General features: G+C 32.1%; 2 protein-coding genes and 3 pseudogenes across 2 annotated transcripts; 3 read left to right on the top strand and 2 right to left on the bottom strand.

Moving 5' to 3' along the window:
* Nucleotides 1–922: 922 nt before the first annotated feature.
* Nucleotides 923–3,429, bottom strand: LOC110263607 (31 kDa ribonucleoprotein, chloroplastic-like; annotated as a pseudogene).
* On the bottom strand, nt 1,225–1,743 carry LOC107646249 (putative polygalacturonase; annotated as a pseudogene).
* Nucleotides 3,430–6,445: 3,016 nt separating the features above from the next.
* Nucleotides 6,446–7,385, top strand: LOC107645384 (pterocarpan synthase 1). Its single transcript, XM_021103738.2, has one exon. It carries the CDS (start codon nt 6,521–6,523, stop codon nt 7,175–7,177), a length of 657 nt encoding a protein of 218 aa, XP_020959397.1. The 5' UTR covers nt 6,446–6,520; the 3' UTR covers nt 7,178–7,385.
* Nucleotides 7,386–11,867: 4,482 nt separating this feature from the next.
* Nucleotides 11,868–12,786, top strand: LOC107645387 (dirigent protein 22). The gene has a single exon (XM_016349399.3). The coding sequence runs from the start codon at nt 11,940–11,942 to the stop codon at nt 12,525–12,527; it is 588 nt and encodes a 195-aa protein (XP_016204885.1). The 5' UTR covers nt 11,868–11,939; the 3' UTR covers nt 12,528–12,786.
* Nucleotides 12,787–15,629: 2,843 nt separating this feature from the next.
* LOC107646250 (dirigent protein 22 pseudogene) lies at nt 15,630–16,342 on the top strand (annotated as a pseudogene).
* The last annotated feature ends 8,906 nt before the right edge of the window (nt 16,343–25,248 follow it).

The following is a 25,248-nucleotide window of genomic DNA, read 5'->3' on the forward strand; positions in this document are numbered from 1 at the left end:
TTTTTTAATAAGTTAGGTAAACACTTTTACACATAATTGCAATCACCCGAATATGAACTTGAAACATATCTTTTAAGGGTGGTTGTGTGTGCAATCATCAACAAAGATGCAACTGAATTCTCTCCTAGATAGATAATACATACTACATAGCTAAAGTATGTTGAAAATTGGGATTCTAACCTTAATTGATACTACTATATTTCTTGATTCCTTCATTGTTCATTCATCTCTATAATTATATTGATTCACCAATTCCAAGTGTACTTGGGATGTTCATCTTTTGTGACACTTGAATTTCTTTATGATTTACACCTGCCTAGTATTGTTCCAGTCAATTTACTTCTAATTTCTAAATATATGGCTCACTAAACATTTTTATTATATATTTTTTTTAAATGATATTTGTACTACTTTTTATATATATTTCCTTAGTACACATTTATTTTATGATATAAAATATAAAATACATATTATGTAGTATTAGTATTTGATTTATCTTTTTTTTTTTAATTAATAAAATAGTTCATAAACAGAGATCATTAAGCCTTAAATATCCATCAACCCAAAAAATAAAAATAAAAAACTGAAAAGAAACTGACAAATAGTAAGTTATCTGGTGGTGATGATGACTAATGTGCTTTATTTTATTATTTTCATTGCAAAGAAGAGGTATGAAATTGATTAGATTCCACTATTCTAGGAACTAGGAAGCTTGTTTATTGGATTCCTTATTCAAATCTAAGGATGCAGTAAAAGGGAAGCAACTACCTAGGACTTGTGCAAATTCTCCAACATCAAATATAGTTGCAACAGAAAAGGAATTTAGAGTGGTAACAAACTAACTAACAGCATCTCATTCTCTTCTCTATCAACAACCAAACACATTCTTTTCCTTCAAAAATAAATGGAAACACAAAATTTCTTATCTTTTTCTCCCTCCCCCCCCCCCCCCCCCAAAAAAAAGAAAAGACATGAAATCATTGAATTCAACTTCCTATTTTATGATAAATCACTCAAATTATTGTTTACTGCACACAAGTTACAAGAAACAATCATCTCTCTCAGTATCTTTCCGCAGATGCACAACCACAAGATCAGCAACTCCCAACTCAACATTGTATGTCACCTGAAATTTGTCCTGCTGAAAAAATGCACCAATCAAATTTCAGCTATAAAGTGACCCCTTTTTTTTTGGGTAGCATATAATGCTATAAACTCCACAATTTACCAAGATAGTAACCAAGCACCTCTTGTTTGATTATTTGAACTTTGCAGGTGATTGGACAAATTGTAACAGTCTGAACAATGCTCTGGGAATATTCTCTCCTTGAGAGGCTTGCAAGCTTCGGCGAAACGAAATCGAAATATCCTTGGACATTAGAGTAGTTCCATGAATAGCTTGAGCTCACATTAAGGATGATGTTTGATAGACAGATGTTTACAAAGTTGTCTCCTTCTATGCCTTCTAGAAGGCCGGTGCGCTTGATGTTTTGGCCAATCACATCCTTGATTGTAATCTTTTTCTATCAATGGTAATGCATTTGGATCAAATTTATCATCAGGATGATCCCCATATGTACCAGTGAACCTGATAGCAATGTCAACATTTTCTAAAGTCATGTTAGAGACAAAGACATTTCTAACATAACCACCTCTCCCTGGAGAAGTCTTTATTCTGATGGCGCTGTATGAATCAAAGAAGCGAATGTTTTGGGCATGGACTTCTGATACACCACCAGACATCTCACTTCCAATGGCAATCCCTGCACTCGTCGCCGTCCTCCCGGTGAGCCTGTTGAGAGCCCGACATGTTATGATCACTAGGTAGGACAAACACGTGAAGAATTAATAGAACTATACAACAAACCTTCAAAAAGAGAAAGCCATATTTGAATGAAGGCAGAGAAGCCAGCGAGGATGGGGACGACGTGACGAGCTACTTAGGTTCCGGACAGAGGGAAGAGGAAGAAGCGGAAGCACTGAGGCGGCAAAGAATTTAGGGTTAGGGTTTTGCCGGTTTAGTTTGAGACTTTCATTGCTTTGCTTGAGAGGAGGGGGGGAGCTTGAGAGGAAAGAGGAACAATGTATTCAACAATAGAAGAACAATTTTGATTTTTTATTTTTTTTATATATTTTTGTTTTACTGTTTAAATTATTTGAAACTATAAAATTAGGATTAGGATTAATTGAATTCTAAAATTTAATTAATTTAAAAAGATATTTTTATCTAATCAAATAACATAAGGATGTTTAAGACTTTTTATAAAATTAAATAAAAAATATTTTTTATTTTTATTTAATTAAAGGGGTATATTAGTAAAAGTGGTGATATAATATATATTTAAAAAAAATAAATGTTGATGTGAAAAGTAAATTTCACGTGGCTTAATATTACTTGTTTATATTTTAAATGTATCGATATGTATAAATTTATCATCGTACCGTAGCAAACATCCTTATATTAATGTGAACTGGTTTAGATGTTTTTTTTCTAGCACTGGAGTTCACTTTAAGTCCAAAAGAAGGCTTTGTCTTAGATGGAAAAAGTATATTCAGGTTCTTGGTGGTCTTGAAATAAAAAAATTATAAAATAAAATAGTAAATTACATAAATATCCTCATCTTCTTTCTCTTCTTCCATCTTCTTCTTTTTCTCACATTTTTTTTTAGTCACCGCCGCCACCACCGTTTCTGTTGTATCCACCTTTATGATGGCCCTGCCTCCGTATCTACCACCGCCGCCTCCGCTTCTGAAGCCACCGCCTCCGCCACCTCTATAGGATTGAGCCTCGTTGACAGTGATGTTACAGCCGTCAAGATTGGAGCCGTTCATGCCATCAATTGCATCACTTCATGGCTTGCTCAGAAGCAAAGGTCACAAATCTAAAACCTCTGGATCTTACAGTTTTGCGATCGTTGATAACTTAAACACAACCACAATAATTCACATCAGATTTGAGTAAGAACAAAGATAATTAATAGATTCGAGAACCGAATAGAAACTTATCGATGTAACAAGAGTAACACAGAGATCAAGTAACGAAAAACATATCACAGAACACAGATCACAGATCAGATAGATAGCGATAACAAATCCAAATCCGAATTGGTGTTCAGATCCCGATCGATGATACCTGCAATAAACGGACCTTCGACGGACCTTCGATTCAACGATTTCTCCGTAGGCAGAGAAAGCTTTCTCTAGAGCTTTGTTATCGGTGGCCCATGCAAACCCACCAACGAAGCACCGGAACTCAACATTTGCGGCAGCCTTTGAAATATCTAGATAACGACGACGGTGGCTCGGTGACAGCAAGATGCGGATGAACGACGGTGAAGACAGCGCACGCAGAGGCAGTCCAAGAAGATGATGACAACGGCAGCTCCTCGTGGCGTTCGTGCTCCTCCTTTCGGCGACGTCACCAGCAAGAGAGGGTGATAGAAAAAAGATGAAAAGAAAGGACAAAAATATAATTTTAAAATAGAAGTATTTATAAAAATATTTAAACATATATATAATTATTATATTATTAATAAAAATTTTAAATTTGAGCCATTAATTCAAAAATTTAATGGTTATGATTTATAGAGAATCTTAAACCATAAAGGTTTTGAAAATACTTTTTCCACCACAAAAAGTTTCCAAAAGAAAAAACACTTGAGTTCACTTATTTTGCTCAAAGGAAAAAAAAAATCATAATTTCAAAAGAATTCATTAGTTTTAATTTTAAAAATCGTTAAGAATTTATTATTTTTTGTTTTTGGAAATTATTTTTCACTTTAAATCACACATGATAGGACAGTCAGCGTTACAAGAGACGATTCAACCAATTATTTTGATGGATGAAAACTAATGTAATATTTTAAAATGATTAAAAAATATATTTTATTACTAATAAATATTCACTTTTTTTGTTATTATTTTGTGAAAATTTCCCATGACCAGTCCAAAGGAAAAGTCTATGGTACTAACATAAATTTGTGTCTACATCATGGAACATTGTCTACTTTTCGTGCTGTTACTGTCTAGCTACAAAAACTAGCAAAAGTCGAAAGTCGCAACTATTATAATATAAATGTAGAATTTCAATTAAAAATAGTTATTAGAACAAATCTAATGCTAATCACTTCATATATTTATTATTTTAAAATACTATATTAATAATATTATAAAATAATAAGTATATGATGTCATTAATATCAAATTTGTCGTAATATAAATTTGTGATTTTACTTTGTGGACATAAATTGGTGACAGCAGCACCGTAGAATTTCAAAATAATAAAATGAAAAATAAGGCCCGCATAGCAACCTAATTAGTCGTACCTACCCCCCTCTTTCTTGTATCTTTCCACACCCATGATCCTAATGGGATGTGGAATATCATAATTTTACATAGGGCAGGCCTGCATACAAATTGAATATAGTCTATAATTTTATTCAATTTATACTGCATTAATCGGATCAAATCGGATATAATATTTGTATTTTTCAGGTCGAATTTGATCTGATTTAATTTGTTTGCGAATCGAAACAGATTAGATATTGGATATATTCACATCATTTAAAAAAATTGTTTTAAAATTTTATTTAACTGTTTTTATAAAAAAAATTCAAAAAATTTATTTTTTTATCTGTTTAAGTCTATTTATTCCTAAAATATTATCTATAAAATTTTTTTTGAATAATAAAAAAAATAACACAAGATCTAAGTTTAATTATTTTAAGTTAAAGTACAACATAAAAAATTAAAAACAAGATATCATAAAATTCATAAAATAACACACTAAAATTTATATCACATTATGATTTACTTTCTTAAACTATACTATTTATATAAGACATGCGGATATGCGGATCGGATCTGCGGATATCACTACCAAATCCACAATCCGATCCTATCATAGTGCTGATCGGATCTGATCCGATCTGATGGTTCTGCGAATCGGATAATATCCGCAAAATTCGGATCGGATGCGGATAACAATTACCGCAGATATTATCCGATCTATGTGCAACCCTAATTCGTTACTCAAATATTGATTTTATTTTTAAAAAATTAATTTTTGATAAATAATTTTTGAAAAATGATATTTTAAAAATAATTTTTAACAAAATATATCAAATATTATTAAATATATACAAAAAAATGATTATAGGTCAAATTTCAAGGATTTTTTTATATAGTCTAGGTAGTAAAAAATGAGATTTTTTTATAAGTTCACATATATAATTTTTTATGGATTTAATTTATTCGACACTTTTTTTTCTTAAAGATATATAAGTGCATTACTAAAGTTTTGTAAAAAATTTTTTGATATTTTTTCTTTTAAAAACTATAAGTCTATTGTAAATTTTTTCAGAAATTTGCTGATATAATTACTCAAAACTTATATTTTTTAATTCAAATTAAGGTGTCGATGATTGGCTTACATAAACAAGAAACTCTAATGTCAAAGCTTACATAAACAAAGGGATAATTTTACCTAACGGAGTTCTGAATGGTGGAAAACATGGCATCATACTACGCATCTAAGAAATTTCAAAGCGTGGATAGTGTACTATTTGATTCTATAATTTTTCTTTCAATTTTAACGAGATATATATATGTACATGTATTTTTTTAGCCTCTTACTATTTTTAACCTAGTAGTTACAGTGGGATTGTTTTCAAAGAGATGTAATATGTCTGTTTTGCTTCCTATATTGAGGTTTTCATATGAATTATTATTAGCAACATTCACCCATAGTACCCCTAAAATTTTGACCAAATAATATTGGAAACATTTCAAGTGCATCAGAGAGTATCGGTACACCAGTTGTTTTAACTGTTTATTTTTATTTTTTGTTTTTTATATATTGGACAAAATATTTTGAGCAATGCTACATGTCCATCAAATATTATTATTTTTGGTTAGTACTTGACCAGCAATAATTTGCACCTATATTTATAGAGATTTTACATACAAAAAATATATAATTTGCGCATATATTTATTAAAATTTGTACACATAAACGAATATAGTTTACATTTATATTTTTCAAAGTTTGCACATGTATTAGTAAAATATATTTGTTAAATATAATTTAAAAAAATTGTTAACCCTTAATAGTTTTTCTTTTATTTAACAAAAACTATTTATACATCAAAATCAATTACTATATATTTGTGGATAAATATATATGTAATATAATTTATTTTTAATATGTATTTTATATTTTAAAATATATTATACACTATACCATAAAAAAAAAAAACTAATATTAATAGCTGATTTTAGTATATACATAACACTGTATTTATTTAATAAGATATATGATATAAATTCTTTGGTTTTTTTCTAACGTCGCATTAAAATATTCCAAGTTGTTCATATTTGACTATCAGCTTAATAATCTATTATCATTTCCAAAATACTTTGGTTATATTATAAATAAATTTACCTTACACAACTACTTGGACTACTAAGGAGAGTGAGTGAGAACTATATTCCAAAACACTGCATCTTCAAACTCTCCACCATGCCCAACTCCAAAATTTTCTTCTTCCTTCCCCTTCTCTTTCCCTTCATTGCCGCGGAATCCGTGGGCTTCGCCCGGAGAATCTCCCCGAGATCTTTGGGCTTTCATGAGGAGAAACTCACCCACCTCCACTTCTTCTTCCACGACGTCGTTAGTGGGCCAAAGCCCACTATGCGCATCATTGCCGAGCCCGAGGGAAGGGCAAAAGACACCCTTCCCTTCGGGACTACGGTAATTATAGAAGACCCACTAACCGCTGGGCCGGAACCGGAGTCAAAGCTGATAGGAAAGGCCCAAGGGCTATATACGTCAATTTCGCAAGTGGAAATGGCCCTAATGATGGTGATGACGTTTGCATTCACGGAAGGAGAATTCAACGGAAGCACACTCAGCGTTTTGGGGCGTAACAACGTTGAGCTACCCGTTAGAGAGATGCCAATCGTTGGTGGAACTGGTGTGTTCCAATTCGCACGTGGGATTGCTAGGACCAATTTCGTTACGGTTGATTTCTCAAAAGGTGATGCTATTGTGGAATACAATGTTTATGTGTACCACTACTTAACCCCTCTTCTTGATTCAAATCCTGCTCATTTTAAAGAGGGCCTTGAATATATGGTAGATCCTTTATTGGCCAAGATCGAACCTACAGTTAACTGAACAAATGAAATTACACAAGTGGTTTAGTTTAGGTTAGGGCAAAATCGTCATATTCTCCAGAAATAAAGATTAGTGAATTATCAAGTCATTTTTCTGTCTTGTTTTTTAATGGTAATCTCTAGTATGTACTATAGGCATGTATCTTGAAATAAACCATGCATGATCAATTGGTGTTTATATATATTAATAAGATGAGAACTTTATATTATCCTAATCTAATATAGTAACTTGGTTCCTTTTGTGTTACTAATGCGTGCATGCAATTGTTACTTTTATAATTGAACAATAAAAACTATAACCTAAGCTCCAAAGCAGGAGAGAAGCTAAGCATGTTTCAGTCAAATTTGAAAATGTCAGAAACACTCGAAGTAATATAATAAGGACACCTCTAAAATAATAGCCTTCAACGGCTTTAGTAGTAGTCATTAGTCAATGTAAGAAAATAATAGTAGTAGTCAACGTAAGAAAATAAAAATAACAAAAGAATATGACAAAATGACACGCATCAATGTATCATAATTAAACACACCATTTATGTTGAACAACTTCCGTTGGTGACTCCTGACCAAGTGAAGTTTGGTCTACTATAAAAGTCTAAAACTGCAACCAAATTAAATAACACCCATTTAGATAGATATATTATGCCATGGAGAACCCTGTTAATTCTTATGCTTTTGCACAACTTGTTACTGTACAAGTGCTACTTAATACTTTGTACCAACCCATTAAATTAACAGGTGTCATATAAATTATATGGTGGATTATACGTAAACAAAATTATTATATAATAACGTTAAAAATCAATCGTTATATATGTATTGTTTATACATTTTTATTATATTTTATATGAGTTTTGTGTATATGATTGATATCTAAATAATACAAAAAAAAATTAGTTAGGTTAAATTAAATCTCAGCTACCATAAGAGATTATTCTTATAAATGCTATATTTATTATCACTAATAGTAAGTAGTTAAATTAATATTTGCATCGGACTTATATAAAAGTACGCACTTTCTTTTTTTGTTCGGACGTGAAAGTACGTACTTCCTATTAGCGATGTCAAATGAGAAGCCAAACATTAGGCCATGAATATGTAGAATAGTAATACTATATATACATTTAAATTTTTTTATGAACTAAATTTAACTAAATTAAAAAATAAAATTTAAAATTATATTAATTATAATTAATTTTTATTATATTAGATCAATTTAATTAAATTTAGTTAAAAAAAATTAAATATATAATTGTTTCTACCCTGACCCAACGCTAAGGTCCAGGATCCAAATAAAAGAAGCCCAACCCAAAGAGTTGGCTTCACTCGGTACCAGCCCTCGTCTCAGGAAGTCGGTACACAACACGACCTGCTCCAAAGAAGTCGGATACGAGGATTAGCTGGCAGATAAATACTCATTTGAATGAGTAACTGCCCCTAGAATCTCTCTAACCACTTCATAGAGCCATATATTAACCTCCCTAAGATAAAGGGACGGTTATCCGCCTAAAAAGGTGGCACTACTCCAACGGTGGTTATTGGTTCACCACTATAAATACACTGACACCCCTCAGGTATCTCTAAGTTCCAATACATTCTAAACCTGCTCACACTCTTGCTAACTTAGGCATCGGAGTATCTTTGCAGGTACCACCCCCCATTCCTTCACACACACAAGTCGGACAGAGGGCACCGAGTTGCTGATCCATCCAAAAGCCATCTCCTTCATACGTTTGGGCCAACCAACGCCATCCAGCCCATTAATCCCCGGTTACCCTTCATAACAATAATATTATTCTAATAAAAAAATTTCGTGGGAAAAAAACAAGTCAACAGTAAAGCTTTAGATATGGGCCTAACCCATAGAGTGGAGATATAGGCCTAACCCCTTAGGTCATGGGATAGCCCAAAATATTATATTGCCATTTAGACCCAGCAGCTGATCTCACAAGCCCAGTAGTTCAAACATAGGTTTTCAATTACACATTTATTGTTTGACCAACAAAAAAAAGTTAAACATTTATTAAAGTAAAACTTTAATTGAGTGACTAAATATGTTGTTTGTTAATATTTTGCACCTAAATTTAAATCTTGGCTTAGAACTCTTAAATGTGAAGAGTAAAAAAAAATTAGGCATTTACTAATGATTTTTTCTTTTTCTTCTTCTTCTCTTTTTTTCGTTTTTTAATTATAATTTAAAGTTAATGGTAGATTAGAGACTTATCTAAAAACCTGAACCCAAATGTGTGGTTAAGTACTTAAGTCTGTTCTTTGCAAACTCTTTCAAAGACCCTTTGAGTGTGTTTGGTAACCATGTCTAAAGAGAAAAAGCAACGTTAGAACTTTTTAAAAGTTTTAATTTTTTGTTTAGCTAATTTTCTTCTCTAAAAAGTATAAGTGATTTTGTTCATAAAACCACATTTACAAGAAGCAATAACTTTTAACTTCTCCATTGTACTAACGTGTTTTTAGCTACTATCTTCAACATTTATTTTTCTTTTACCAACTTTATCCTTTATACATATTATTATATTATTTATAAAATTTTTGTTATTTCTCTCTATATGAACTCTTTTTTTATTATTTATTATTTATATTTTTTATTTTTTTTTATTTGACATTATATATTTTTATAGTTATAATTTTTGTGTATTATATTTATTATTATCTTTTTATAATAGAATTTATTGATCCCATTAAATAAAATAAATTAAACAAAAAATTAACCATAAATAATAATAATAGTTAAAAATTATAAGGTACTAAAAAAATTACTAAGAGTATTAAAAATAAACTATATAAAAAACATATAAAAAAAAGTATAAAAAAGAAAATTAAACATGTATAAGAAAATGACATTATAATTTAATATAACGTTCTTTTAAGTAATTATCTATCTAAAAGTGATTTTAACTAATATTATCCAAACAATATTTATTTTATCAAAATCAATTTTGGTAAAGAGTTACCAAACATAAATCATGTTGACACAAACTTACTTCTATCCAAAATCAATTCTATAAAATCACTTTTATTCAAATTTTAATTTGACAAACCACAATCCAAAAACACACTTCCAAGTTCCAAGGAATCCATTTTCACAATGATTCTTCTCTTCCCACTTCTTGTTGCTTATGCTCTTTTAAAATTCAGCATTCTCCACCATCTTCTTATCGTTGTTATCTCAAAGTCATAAATCATCCGTCTGAATGTATGATATGTGCAAAATTGATGATATCCTTGGCCCACAAAAAATTAACCACTTCAGCTAATGATCAAACATGTGTTCCATAAAAAATAATTAACAACTTCAAGCACAGTTAGTTATCGTCCGAATAAACACAATCACATCTATGAAAAATAATTAACTGTTCCATAAAAAATTACACATACATGTGGCAATGTGTGGTTTATTATTATTTAAATTATTATCATTTTTTTTTAGACATGGCGTAACGTGTGAAGTTATTATCGCTAATAAGATATTGGTTAAATCGCCTAAAGATTAAATTTAATCCAGGTACAATTAATCAAATAATTGTTAAGTCACCAAAAAAAAAATCAAATAATTGTTGACAAATTCATTGTAATTACAAGAAGAATGGAAACTAGCTTAGTTGAATTAATCCAGATTCAAATTTAACTCACAAAAATTGAACTTATCAAATCGTGAATGAATTAAGTTGGAGCTAGCTAATTGACAAATTAGTTTGACTCACTTCTACCTTAATTTCAATGAATTTTCATTTATCTTCTATAATTCTGATTTTAAAAGCCCATCTTTTTCAACTTGCTAGCAATGGTAAGATTGAATAGGATCTTCGAATAAATCTCGATATTATTTTAGGGATGACTTAACTAGGTCATCAATCCTGAAATTCACTACCTTAACCCTTCAAATTCGCCCTATATTCACTTTCTTCAAATTGTATTATAGTACTTCATCACTCCATTGAAAAATTATTAATTGGTATTTTTTCCCTTTTTTGGGAAAGAGTGTTGAGTAATTATTTATGTTTTTTTTGGAAATGTTGACCTTAATGATTGGATCGTGTACATGACGTGTTTCCACCATACTTCGAAAAAAATATTAATTAGGTCTTTGATCTAGAATTTTGATCTAGAATTAATTAGTTATTAAAAAAATATTAATTAGGTATTTTATGATAATAAGTAGTGAATATATATATCTTTTTGATAATAAATAGTGTGAAACAAAATAAAATTATCAATAATGTATTTCGTTATCTATAGTAATGCATGTCTCGTTGTTACATAAGCATGAAAACGATATAGTTTTAGACAATGAAACATTCGTTATTTTTTAAGTTTTCATCTAACATTTATCAACTGCTCTCTATTTATCATGAATTCTACTAAAACAAAAAAAATTTCATTTCAAAAATAATTATCTACATAATAATCTTTTATAAATAAATACATCACAATAGTTAACTATACATATAAATATTATTATTAAATTTTATATAATAAATTAACAAAATAACATAATGTGTCCACTATTTACTATCGCAAAAAATTAAATTAGTATATTTAAAAAAAAAAATCAAAATTTTAAAGATTTAATTGTCATTCTACTCAAAAATAAAAGAAGAGATTCCAACAAAAATAGAAAGGAGTAAGTTTCAATCAATGTGCATATTATTCCAAAACTTAGCCCCTTAAATAAGTTTCCTAGCTACTAAACTAAGAATCTAACATACTCAAAGAACCTCGCTCATATCTTCCCTAAAAGCAAGAACATGGCCAAATCCAAAATCCTCTTCTCTCTTCTCTTCCTTCTCTCCACCCTCTTTGAACTCTTTTCTTCCATTATTGTCACCGCGGAGCACCCTCCTTTCCACCGAAGCATCTCTCTTAAATCTTTACACCTCCACCGGCAGAAGCTCAGCCACCTGCACTTCTATTTCCACGACACTGTTAGCGGCCCAAGGCCCACTGCCGTCAGGGTGGCCCAGGCTCATATGACAGACAAATTCCCAACACTATTCGGAGCCGTGACGATGGCGGATGACCCATTGACCATTGGGCCTGAACCGGGATCCAAGCTTATTGGAAAGGCCCAAGGAATTTATGCTTCAGCTTCTCAGAATGATGTGGGGTTAATGATGGTGATGAACTTGGAATTTTCGGAAGGGAAGTATAATGGAAGCACGTTGAGCTTGCTGGGGCGCAACGCAGTGTTTTTCGCCGTTAGGGAGATGCCGATCGTCGGTGGAAGCGGGGTTTTCCGGTTTGGTCGCGGATATGCTGTGGCCAAAACTCACTTGTTTAATACCACCACTCTAGATGCTATTGTAGAATACAATGTTTATGTATTTCACTATTAATGCATGGAAAATACAATGTCTATATATGTATATTCCACCAAATAATTAGTATTTTAATTAGGGTGGAAACTCAAGTGCAGTCGACTTCACGTGAAGTTGATAGTTAAAAGTTGTTAGATGAAAATTTAGTCAAATCAATCAAATAATCTAACGACTCTCAGTTATCAATTTCACATAAAGTTGACTACACTTGAGTTTTCACCTTTAATTAGTTTTTATTTGGATTTTCATTTATGGATTCTTTCGTCTTTCTGTATGTTTTTTCCACTTATATAATTATTATAAAAATTCAGTTATGAAAATATTTTGTTTTGTTTTAATTTATACATGATATTATATTATTTTGATTATTTAAATGGATGCCGTATGTTTAAAATTATTAATACTGTATGAATGAAATTATAAATATTATTTATTTGATATATATAATTATGAATATTATATGCATATAATTATAGATATTATAATAATTAAATATATGTATAATTATAGATGATATATATATATATATATATATATATATTAAATTATAAATATTTTTACTGTATAAAACAAATTAAAAAAAGACAAATAATTAAACAAAGAATAAAAAAAATAAGTGAAAAAAAAAGAATAATAAATGTGTGATGTAATTAAAAGAGTTAAGTATATTTTTGTTTCTAATATCTTGAAGTAAAATCAAAATTCTCCCTAATTTTTTTTTATTAAAATTATTGTCGACTTTACAAAATATTATAAAGTTATTTTTTTATCTATAAATAACATTTTTTGAATAATTTTGTCCTTGAACAAAAAATTCTCTCTCTCGCGACTAACTTCCAACCCCCTTAACCTCACCATCATGCATCTTCCTTACCACCACAATTTTCTACTTCTTCTTCTTTTTCTTCTCTCCCCTCTCTCTTTTCACCATCACCATTCCACCCACTACCCTACTCATCCCTGCCTTTTCACCATTAATCACACGTGCACATCACTATCTGTTCATCTCAATCACCAATATCATCACCTGTTACTATACATAATTTTCGCTTTTTATTAACACCATCATCGTTACTCCACCCGCTATTCTCAATCATTTTCACTTAATTTCTCCCACCCAATACACAACAGAGCCACAATCAAATTTCAATTGAAAAGAATACATAAATACAAAAAAAAAAAGTAAAATAAAAAAAAAAAAAAAAGCAAATTCTTGAAAAGTCGTGGCTCCTCTTCTGACAGCAACAATAACCGTTTATGATTCAAACTTTTAAAAAAGTTTCTACTGAATAAAGTCTTTTTATTTTGTAATTTTTTTATTTATGTGTGTGATTTAATTTTTATTTTTGTGATAACAGTGATGATAATGAGAAAAAGATGATTAAGGTTAGTGATAAAGAAGAGTAGGAGTTTAGAATAAAAAAAGAGAAAAAGAGGTTGAGTGATGACAATGAAGAGAATTAGGAGGTTAGTGACGAGAGAGAGTAAAAGTCTAAAAGAAAGAGAGAAAGAAAGAGATTTGGTGATGATGAAGAAGTCCAGAGAGTTGGAAGTTAGTGGTGAGGAAGAGAATATTTTTTTAAGGACAAAATCATACAAAAAATATTGTTTATACAAAAGAATAATTTTATAACATTTTATAAGATTGAGGGTGATTTTAATAAGAGAAAAGCTTCTAAACGATTTTAATTTCGACATAAAATATTAGAGACAAGAAAATACTTAAGCATAATTAAAAAATTAATAAAAAAATTTAAATATTTCTGTTTACTATATATATATATAAAATACAAAACAATTTTATCATGTATAACTTATAAAAATAATAATTCTTAACTATATTAAATATTTAATTTTTTTAAATGATAAACCACTCATATCAAGATACTTAAAACATATTTTTTTAAAAATTTTTTTTAGTAATTAAAATTTAACACTTATAATTGATTAAATTAGATTATTTTTATCAAAATTAGATCGGACAAATTGATTTAGCTAAAAAATCAGTAAACTAAGTTTTGAACCGATCTAAATTAATATTTTTTTTTATAAAAAATGACTACAATACCTCTATTATAGAAAATGATGACTAAAATACTTCTATTATATATATTTTGAGAACTCTAAATTCTAATCCTTTTCTTCTCTTTATGCAGTCATAGGGTTAGGATTTAGGGTTTTTAAAATTTATTTATATATATATATAATAATAATAATAATAATAAGAGTATTTTAGTCAATTTTTATAATAAGAGTATTGTAGTTAGTTTTTATAAAAAAAGAATATTAATTTAGATTAGTTTAAAATTTGATTTATCAATTTTTCAGTCAAATTAATTTATCTGGTATAATTTTAATAAAAATAATACAGTTTAATATAAATCAATTTTTCAGTCAAATTAATTTATGGTCTAATTTTAATAAAAATAATACAGTTTAATCAATTATATATATTAAATTTTAAAATTAGAAAACGTCTTTAAAAAAAGACGTTTTAAGCGTCTTTATCTGTGGCTCCCAAATAAGTAGTATATTGAATTCTTGTCATCACCAAAAAAATTATATTAAATTCTTAACAAATTTCATATTTATTATTACTATTATCATACACATTTAATCTATACAAAATGAATTAATTCTTAAATTAATTTTAATATTGAAAATAATATTTTAATAAACATAAATTTCACAAAGAATATAAATGAATATAGATATGTATTGAATATTTGAATCTTTTAATTTAATAATTAAAATATCTCCGTAACTCATGCTCAATAATGTCAGAGGCAGTTTTACATATGAAAACTAAACATTGTAGAATTTGCCTAATTTTTGTGTCAAATTTAGACAAGGAGTTTCTACTTCTTTAACTGGTGTTGTTATTTGCTAACATATCAATACTACATTCAATCACCTACACCCACTGCCGTTAAGAGATCTGTAAAATACTAAACTTGGCCATTGTTGTTATACCTTAGCTTACACTTGCCTGGAATCAAAAATTGAAATCCATGCATGCAATTAATGCCACAAGCCACAAACAAGAAACTTGTTATTAAAATAATCTCTCCATTATAAAATGAGGACCCTTTCTCTTTTCTTAATTCAACATACACCACCATGGCAATGGCCACATCCAAAACCCTCTTCTCTATCTTCTTCATTCCTCTCCTCTTCTCCACCCTTGTCACCGCCAAAGACCCTCGTTTCGATCGAAGCCTGTCTCCAAAATCACTGGGCCTCCGCAAGGAGAAGCTTAGCCACCTCCACTTTTACTTCCACGACATTCTCAGCGGCCAAAACCCCACCGCTGTTAGGGTGGCCCAAGCTGCAATGACGGCCACGTCCCCCACGTTATTCGGAGCTGTAATGATGGCCGATGACCCCTTAACCGTTGGGCCTGAGCCCAACTCCAAGGTCATAGGAAAAGCCCAGGGGATTTATGCGTCTGCGTCGCAAAATGATCTTGGGCTATTGATGGTGTTGAACTTTGCATTCATGGAAGGGAAGTACAATGGGAGCACAGTGAGCTTGTTGGGGCGGAATGCGGTGTTTTCCGGCGTGAGGGAGATGTCGATCGTGGGAGGGAGCGGGGTTTTCCGATTTGCACGTGGATACGCTCAGGCCAAGACTTTCTGGCTTAACACCACCTCCGGCGATGCTATTGTCGAATATAATGTCTACGTTTTGCATTATTAATTAATTAAATAACTTTCATGGAATAATAAGAGAGTCGTTACTCTATGGAAAAAGGAAAAACAAAATTTGATGGTTATTTGTAAAGTATGCATGGTCTATGTTTGGGGTGGCTAGAACGGCTATGGTTGCAGTATATATATGCTATGTAAATTTCATGTATATTGGTCGTAAGATCACTACAAAATTCTTGCTTGTTTGTGGAAGATTTTTAGTGGGGATTATTATAAACCTCCATAATATATTTTAATAGTGACTATCTTTAAAACCTTTCTAAATCATTAACAATAACTTTCACAATCCAATTAATACTAAAAAAAACTTCTAGCCCAAATAAATATTAGTCCATAACAAAAAAAAAAGAACATTTAGAACTGGACTTCGAGCGAGAAATAGAGAGAGAGAGAAGAGAGACCTCTATGAAACCCTAAAATCTCGATGTCACTGCCGCCATTCATTTCCTTGCCACGGCCATTCATCTCCTTGCCACCGTTGTCTCCAATCCTCCGTCAAAGCGTTGTCGCTGGAGTTATGAATGGAGATCGTGGAGCCTCTGAATTTTCGTTGACCTCTCAGTGACGATTTGATTCAAATTTTCGAGGTAATGGTTTAAATTTTTCGCTTTTACGTCGTCTTCCACCACGGGTTGTGCCGCTAGTTCTGCTTTTCCTCCGGCGGCTTGAAGCACTCAGAGTGCGGTTTTGGCGCGGATTCGATGGTGTGGTTTGGGCGCGAATTTGGTAGTGCTAGCTGAGGAGATCAAGAAGGCGAGCTAGTGAGTCTCTGTAAGCTTCGATTGAAGATATGTTCAAAGCTATCGGATCTCGTGGACTGATTTTCATGTCGTGTCGAGTTATTACAATGAGAATTTGTTCCTAATTTTTTCTTGTTCTTTGCTTTCTTCAATTCTTCAAATTTTTTCAAAGATACTAGTTTTTGTGATAATTTGATGATATAATTTTGGCAAAGTTATACACAAATTATGCTTCTTATGTTCTAATGACTTGAGGATTCTACCAGATGCAGGCCAAGATCTTTATATTAGAATTTCTGCTTCAGAGTTAGGTATGTAATACATTTACTTGGCCTTAAACTGCTCTTAATCTTTCTCTAATTCTGAATTATATCACATGATTTATCATTGTGTTTTGTAATGTGACATTAAACAATTCAAGATACAAAAAATGGATGCAAGGGCAAGATATGAATTGCAGTTTGGGTCACAATTGGTGTATTATGTGGCCTGCTCTTCGTTTCATGTTTGATATGGAATGGACGAAAAAAGGCCACTTTGAAAGGTAAAGAATTCTCCTTTCTTTTTTTCTTGTGCAGTAACTTATTGAATTATTATCATTATAATGGAGAGTAATTGTTAACTTGTCTTAAGATAATTTAGAGACCAATACAGAATTAATGGATCATATCAAGGAAGAACAAGAGGAGGATCCAGAGCTTCTATTGTATGACCTATCAGTTATAGCTTTTCGCACTGATAACTTTTTAGACAAAAATAAGCTTGGAGAAGGTGGTTTTGGATCTGTGTTTAAGGTAACAAACATATTACTTTTTTCAAGGATATTAGAATAGCAAAATGAAAAAGTTTAAGCTAATTTGCAATTGATAAATAGGCTTCAAGAAACCAAAAATTCAGTACTAAAACAAGAGAATGTTCTTATTTTTCTTGTTAATCTTTTTTCAGCATTGTTGAAAATCCCCTTGTTTGTGCAACTGGAAAAGAACCAAACTGCTGTGGCATGAGTCAATGTCCATGAACTTAAATGGCACTGAAGGTAAGAATAAGATCTCTCAAGAGTTTCATCTTTTTTCGAATTAATTGTGAAATTGTGTCATTGTTTTTATGCTGACATAAATAATGGATGTCTCTGCCTCATAGTTTTCGGTTTTGGCCTTGTTCTTTGGTGGAAGCACAAGCACAATCAAAAAACATTCTTTGATGTTAAAGGTACTTTCCAATTAGTATTATAGTTAGCATTTTCTTCTTCTTTAATACTATAATAGTTCCTTTAATTCATGTACAGCTAAGAGTCTGTTACTTATCCACTGACTTCCCTCACGCCACTTCTTAAGGGTTTGCTTTTTTACTTTTTTTCTTATCCACTTCCTCCATTTTCATTTTAATTACTTTACTGTGTGCTTGGTTTTGCTTGATTATTAGTGTGAAGGTTGAAGCGGAAGAGAAAACCAGAGATATCCGAGGCTTATTCCGTCTCTGCTGTCCCTTTCTTTGTCTTCTTCAAGGTAATTTGCACCTTTTTCTCTCTTGAATAAAAAATTCTGCTGATAATTAATTGCTCGATAAATAGTTAAACGACACCATAGCTGAATCAATCAAGTGTAAGGATCAAGGAAAACTTATAATTCTATGTATTTCAATCTATTGGGGCTTTTCTGCCTATCTTAGGTTCGGTTTGATTTGACACGACTCGTATTGATCTCATCAATGACAATGTTTCTACTTTCATGATCAATTTGGTAGTATAGTTTGTTGCAGTGTGCTTGTAGTTGATTGGTTTGGACACATTCACATTACTTTTAACCACTGATGGTGACTTATTCCTGTAGTTGTTGTTATTACTTACTATGGAGTATAATATGGATGTAATTTCTAAAAGGAGTAAGTTCCATATCTAGCATTGTTTAGTCAGAGTGAAAACTTATGGTGTCTTTACTCAGCTTGATTACTTATGACCGATAATTCATAAAATAGAAAGGGAAGTATTGATTGATTACTCTATTATTTCATTGGTCTTTGTTTTGTATGCACATAAAGGTTGGAACATGATTATTAAAGTTGAACGATTTGATTATTGTGATAATGTGATGTGATGAGAGAGTTTCCACAAAGTCTATTACCGTAATTGAGTGTTTAAAATGATTTATGTTGAAAAATAGTCAAGTGTGAGCCTTTCCTGCATTTCGACCAGGGAAATTTTTCCCCAGTACAATGTAAAAAGCTGCATTTATATATCTTGATTTGAACAGAGCATGCTAATTAGTTTGCACTAGTCACATGTTAATGTGTCACTTACACAATGTTTATTATCATGTATTTTTCAACATATAAATAATTTCATCTATTTGTCTTTTAATGATAAGTCAAATGCTAATGCATATTCCTTCTACATCTATTTCAGCACTAATCACATGTAAATGCAACTGATTTGTGATCTGAAGCCCTTGAAAATGAGTTCGAACAACATGCATCTCTGAGATTTGTACTTGTACTCTTTCCAATTTTAATGTTAATTATTTTTAGCCTTTTGTATTTGTTTCTTTATTGCTTTTCAGTAGCTGAAATAGAAAATATGTAATCTGCAGATTCAAAAAAGAATAGAAGAAATGGTTTGTGCTGGTTTGGACACTAGTTCACTTGAGATATATATTTATGTATATAGTGTTCTCTAATTATTATAAGTTTAATACATGTTATTTTTAATATTTTATTGTTGTAATTAATGTGATTGGAAAATGACGGTAATGTACTATATTGATTTTGTTTAAATATGTAATATTTTAATTTTCTTTTACATTTTTAATGTTTTGCTTAAGTATTTCTTTTAAATAATAAATGATTAGTATAATAATGTAATTCTAACATCCAGATTAATATTTTAAGAATAATATTGACATGTTTGTAGAGGTTTAAAACCCCTGCAGAATAGCTATTTTTTTTAAATAGAAAATTTCTTTTGTGGGGGTTTTGAACCACCACAAACATTAACCAAGAACTGTCACAAAATTCTAGCACAGAACCCCACAAAAGGGATAGAAAACTGTCACTAAATGACATTGTGGGGGTTGTGAAAAATCGCCACAAAAGAGCTCGTGGCACCTCAAATTTTGGGGGTTTTTGAAACTGCCACAATCCTTTTTGTGGAGGTTTGAAACCTCCATAAATAGGAAAAAAAAACCGCCACAAATAAACAAAAACCTTGTAGTGGATGCGACTACTGAATGTGTTAATTATTCAATAATAAAAGTGGAATATAATTATTTTTAATCATAAAAGATTTAGACGCTAATAAAATTGTTTATAAATTAATTAAATTAATATTATATCTATTAAAAATAAATTTTATTTCACAAAAATACTAATCATTAACTTTAGGGTTGATTATTGGTTTAATTATTCTATTGGTTCTTATAGTTTCGTGAAATTTTCAATTAGGTCCCTATACGTTTTTTCCTTTTAATTGGGTCTCTCCACCATTTTTTTTTTCAATTAGGTCCCTACTGTGACCAAACAATTAGATTTAACGGAATATTCTATTCCTAAATTAATAATTTTCTAACTTTTTCCTAAATCCCTAATTCTTTTTCACTCTTATTTTCTGAAAGACCAAAATAACCCTTCCAGACTTAAACAAGAACTGTACTGTTCATTCTCCCAAACTTAGAGAAAAATCTCATTCACGTTCCTCCCCTTATTCGTTCGTTGGTTGCACACTCCGTCAGTTGCCGAGATCAACTCCACTGGAACATTGTTGGAGGGTTTCGCTTCTCCGGTGTCACTGTCGTCGTTGTAGGCGTTGCTGCTACTTCTAGGTAAGACAACGCTTAACCTTGTCAGTCATTGAATGGTTTTTCTTTTTTTCTCCTGGAAAAATTTACCACATTGTTTATTAGAGCTTCTTTTTGTTTCTAAAAATGGTTGAAGAGGGATTTATGGTATTGTATTTTCTTGTTTTTGGTATGTACTTATGGGTGATTCGAATTTCACCATTGAAGTCCACCATGGTGACAAATTTGTTGACAGTGGACACGGATTAGAGTATTTAGGAGGAATGGTTGTGGAGGATTTACACGTTAATGAATGGTCATTGCAAGATATTGTGAGTCAGCTAAAGCAACTAGGGTATAAGGGATACGCCATGGTGTGGTACAAGGAACCTGGGATGGATTTGAAGTCAGGTCTTAAAGAGATGAAGTCCGATGGAGAAGCGATGAGAATGGCTAGGTCACTGGTGTCAAGTTCCTGCAAACATTGCGAGGTAGACGTTGTCGATGGAGTCAGAGAAGGTAACGGATTGAAATCACTTCTAGTGATGTTGATTATGTGCCAGAAGAAGGTGAAAACAGTGGCTCTAGCTCTGGGTTGATAGAGGTTGAAGTGGATGCTGAGTCAGAGCCTTCAACTGATGAAGAGGTATTTGGTGACAGTGCTGATGATGGTGACCATAAGAATCACTTTGGGTTTGAGGTGGAGGATAATGATCCACAATCAAATGCGTTTGGGGAATTTACTGGTCCACTGAATGATGAGGGAGCTGCAGCAGCTGGAACAACTCAAGGTGATGATGAAGGTTTAATGAAGGGTGATGAGCAAGTTGGGGGCATATCTGATAGATATGATACTGATAATATAAACAGTTATGAGGGGGACTCTGATGATATGATAAAAAAGAGGAGGTTTTCCAAATACAATGAGGCATAGATAAACAGAGAGTATGAATTTCAGGTGGGGCTGGAATTTAAATCACTAATTCAATTTAAAGATGTTGTTAAGGAGCATGCCCTATTGAATGGTCAGGACATTAGGTTTCGAAAAACTGATAAGGTGAGGTGCAGAGTTGTTTGCAAAGAAAGAAAGGAAAAGTGCAAGTGGGTTTGTTTTGCAAGTAAGGTTGGTGGTTCTAACTGTTTCAAGATCAAGACTTTGAATGGAAAACATACTTGTGGAAGGAACTATAGCGGAAGACTTGCATCAAGTAGTTAGATCTCAAAGAAGATTACCAACAACATCAGTAGAGGCGAGGAAATGAAGCTTGCGACAGTTATTCAGACCATCCAAGACAAATATATAGCCAATATCACTGTTAATAAGGCTTACTGGGCAAGGAGGAAGGCAAGAGAAGAGGTACATGGGCGGGCAATCCAACAGTATGCTAAGCTAAGGGATTATTGTTCAGAGATACTTAGGACAAATTCAGGATCTAGTCTGAGCATATTGGTTGATAGGCCTTTTCTTACGCACCAGCCCCAATTTATGAGAATGTATATGTGCCTTGATTCTGTCAAGAAAGGCTTCTTGGCAGGTTGTAGATCTATTATTGGGGTGAATGGTTGTCACTTGAAGGGCGACCATAGACAGCAACTACTAGTTGCTGTTGGCAGAAATTCGAATGACAATTACTTTTCGATTGTCGTGGCTGCAGTAAAGGCAGAGACTAAGGACAGCTGGGGGTGGTTCCTGGAGATGTTGTTAAATGACATTGGAGAATCAAGAAAGTTAGTTTTCATGAGTGACCAACAAAAGGTATAACAAATGGATTAATTAATTTGTTTGCACTTAATTTGTTTGAAATTAAATATATGGTTGCACTTAAATATTGATTGCAATTAAATGTTTAATCTGCTATGTATATGATCATATATGCAATTGCTATGTTTGTGAATATTAATCTGCTATATGAATTTGCTATGTTTGTGAACATAAATCTCCTATGTTTAGATGCTATATTAATCTGCTATATGGGTATATTGTGTTCTGCACTTAAACTATAAATCAGGGGCTGATGCAAGTGTTTCAAGAGTTATTGCCAATACTGGAGCATAGGTTTTGTTTAAGGCATTTATATGCCAACTGTAAAAAGGCATATGGGGTAGTACTGTACTAAGGGACCTCATTCTATCTATTGTCAAAATTACCTATGTGCAAGAATGAGAAAGAAGGATGAATCAACTTAAGGAGATCAACAGAGACTGTTATGAGAAGTTGTTTGTTTTGGATCTAAAATTGTGGACAAAGAATCACTTCACATTTCTGACTAAGAGTGACATGTTGATGAACAACATCTCAGAGGCATTCAATGGAAGAATTATAGAGGCAAGAGATAAGCCAATTCTTACTATGTTTGAATGGATTAGGTGCTACTTGATGACAAGGTTTACAGAGAAAAAGAAGAAGGCAGAGAGGTATGAGGGCTCTGTTTTGCCAAAACCCAAGAAACGACTAGATGTCATTGCGGTTAGAGCTATGGAGTGGCAAGCTAAATGGACAGGAGACCTCAAGTTTGAAGTGCACCATAAGAACAGGATGATCATGGAAAGGTTTGTTGTCGATTTGATGGCTGGAAGGTGTAGTTGAAGGTTTTGGGGCTTGTGTGGTATGCCCTGTCCACATGCTTGCTGTGCTATTTTTGAGAAGGGTGACAACCCGGAAGATTATTGTAGTAACTACTACAGCAAGGTAGCATACCTTGCTACATATGGGCAATCAATATCACCAATCAATGGAGAAAACATGTGGCCAAAGATACAATGTGATACCATCATCCCTTTAATTTTCAGAGTTAAACCAAGAAGGCCAAGGATGGTTAGGATAAGGGAACCCGATGAAAACAGAACACAAACAAAATATAGAAGAACTGGAACTTCTGTTACCTGCAGTAATTGTGGCCAATATGGACACAATAGGAGACTCTGTCTAAACCATATAGTGACAGGTATTGGTTGCTCCTTTATTTTGTTCATGTGTTGAAGAACTATTACTAATTGCTATTTCATGTTGTAGCTCTTGAAGGTACACAAGGATCTAATGCTACTGCTGGAACTGGAGGAGGTGATGCTGCTGCTAATAAACTTGATGCTGCTGTTGAAGCAAATGGATCTGAAGCTGCTGCTACTGTTAGATCCAGGATTGTTAGAGAGAGGCAGAGGAAGAACAGCAGTAAGGATGGGCAGAGGAATGGATAGAAGGAGGGCTACACCTATGACTGCACCACCATCACAGCCTCCACACACCTCTGCACCACCATCACAACCTCCAAACACACCTGCACCACCATCATAGCCGGCCACCTTGCCTAAACCACCATCACTGTCCACTGCACCAGCATCTCAACCTTTGTCCAAGACTAAAATCTTTGGTGTGAGAAGAAGTGAAAGACTCAAGATTGAAGTTAGAAAGGCAACAAGTCAGCCACCTGAACATGTTGACCTCACACTTAATTGAGACTGAAGACTCTTTAGAGTTTCCTTTTGATATATATTGTGTTATGTAAGATTTTTAGTGTTCACCTATGACTCTGCTTTCTTTATGGTTTAAACCACTTTTACTATGTGGTCTGGACCACTTTTGTTATGTGGGTGAAAAACTGTTATGAGAGGGTGTCATATTTATTTTGTGGCTATCTAGGTGTCCTGCATTATATAATGTAAAAAACAATGGTATCTATTATAATTCAATGCATTTTTTATTTTAGCTACTTTTTTCTCTGTATCATACTTCTATGCATATTAAATAGTAAAGGAACAACTTTCATTTAGAGAAATTAAACAACATTCCATATATCTTCATTGCACTCAAAACAAACAGTACACTTTGGACTTATATAGACTATTACATTATTATAACAGCCATACTTTCTACATCTTTACATATAACACTGCAACAATCAAAACACCAAATATCAAAATCAGCATAATATGCATCTTGTTTTGCTTTTTCATAGTATCTTCCATTTTAGTAAATTGCTCTTCCATTAAACTCAGCTCATCACATAACCTTTATACACAAGCATCTATTTCTCCAACCTCTGCAATTAATCTCTCTAGATCCACATTTAATCTGTCTATCTTCCTTTCTTGTGCCTCCAATTCTCTAACCCTTCCAAATTCTTGCTGTGAACTGATTACTCCATCTTCCCCAGATAACTTTTTTTCTTTTCTATCAACCCACTTAAAAAACTTGCATCTCCTTTTAGGGCAAGAAATAAATTTTCTGTTTGAATTTTTTGATGTACTTGAACTCCGAAGAATCAGAGTGTCTCCACAAAAGCAACGAACCCTCCTTTCCTTTTGCTTCAACCATCCACTCTTCTCATCTTCTTCATCATCAATCCACTCGAAGAACTTGCATTTTGGAATTCTCTCACAACCAACATACCTTCTTCCATGGCTTGCTACTGCCGAAGAAGACATCACAGCAACTGCCTCACCACAAAAACAAAGATGTCTCTTCTTGACGAGGGTTTTGGAACTAGAGACTCTTGAAGATAAGTGACTTTGATCCATAAGTATT

The sequence above is a fragment of the Arachis ipaensis genome, chromosome B6, assembly GCF_059453495.1.
Source record: "Arachis ipaensis isolate K30076 ecotype BB chromosome B6, ASM5945349v1, whole genome shotgun sequence".
In the NCBI taxonomy this organism is placed as follows: domain Eukaryota; kingdom Viridiplantae; phylum Streptophyta; class Magnoliopsida; order Fabales; family Fabaceae; genus Arachis; species Arachis ipaensis.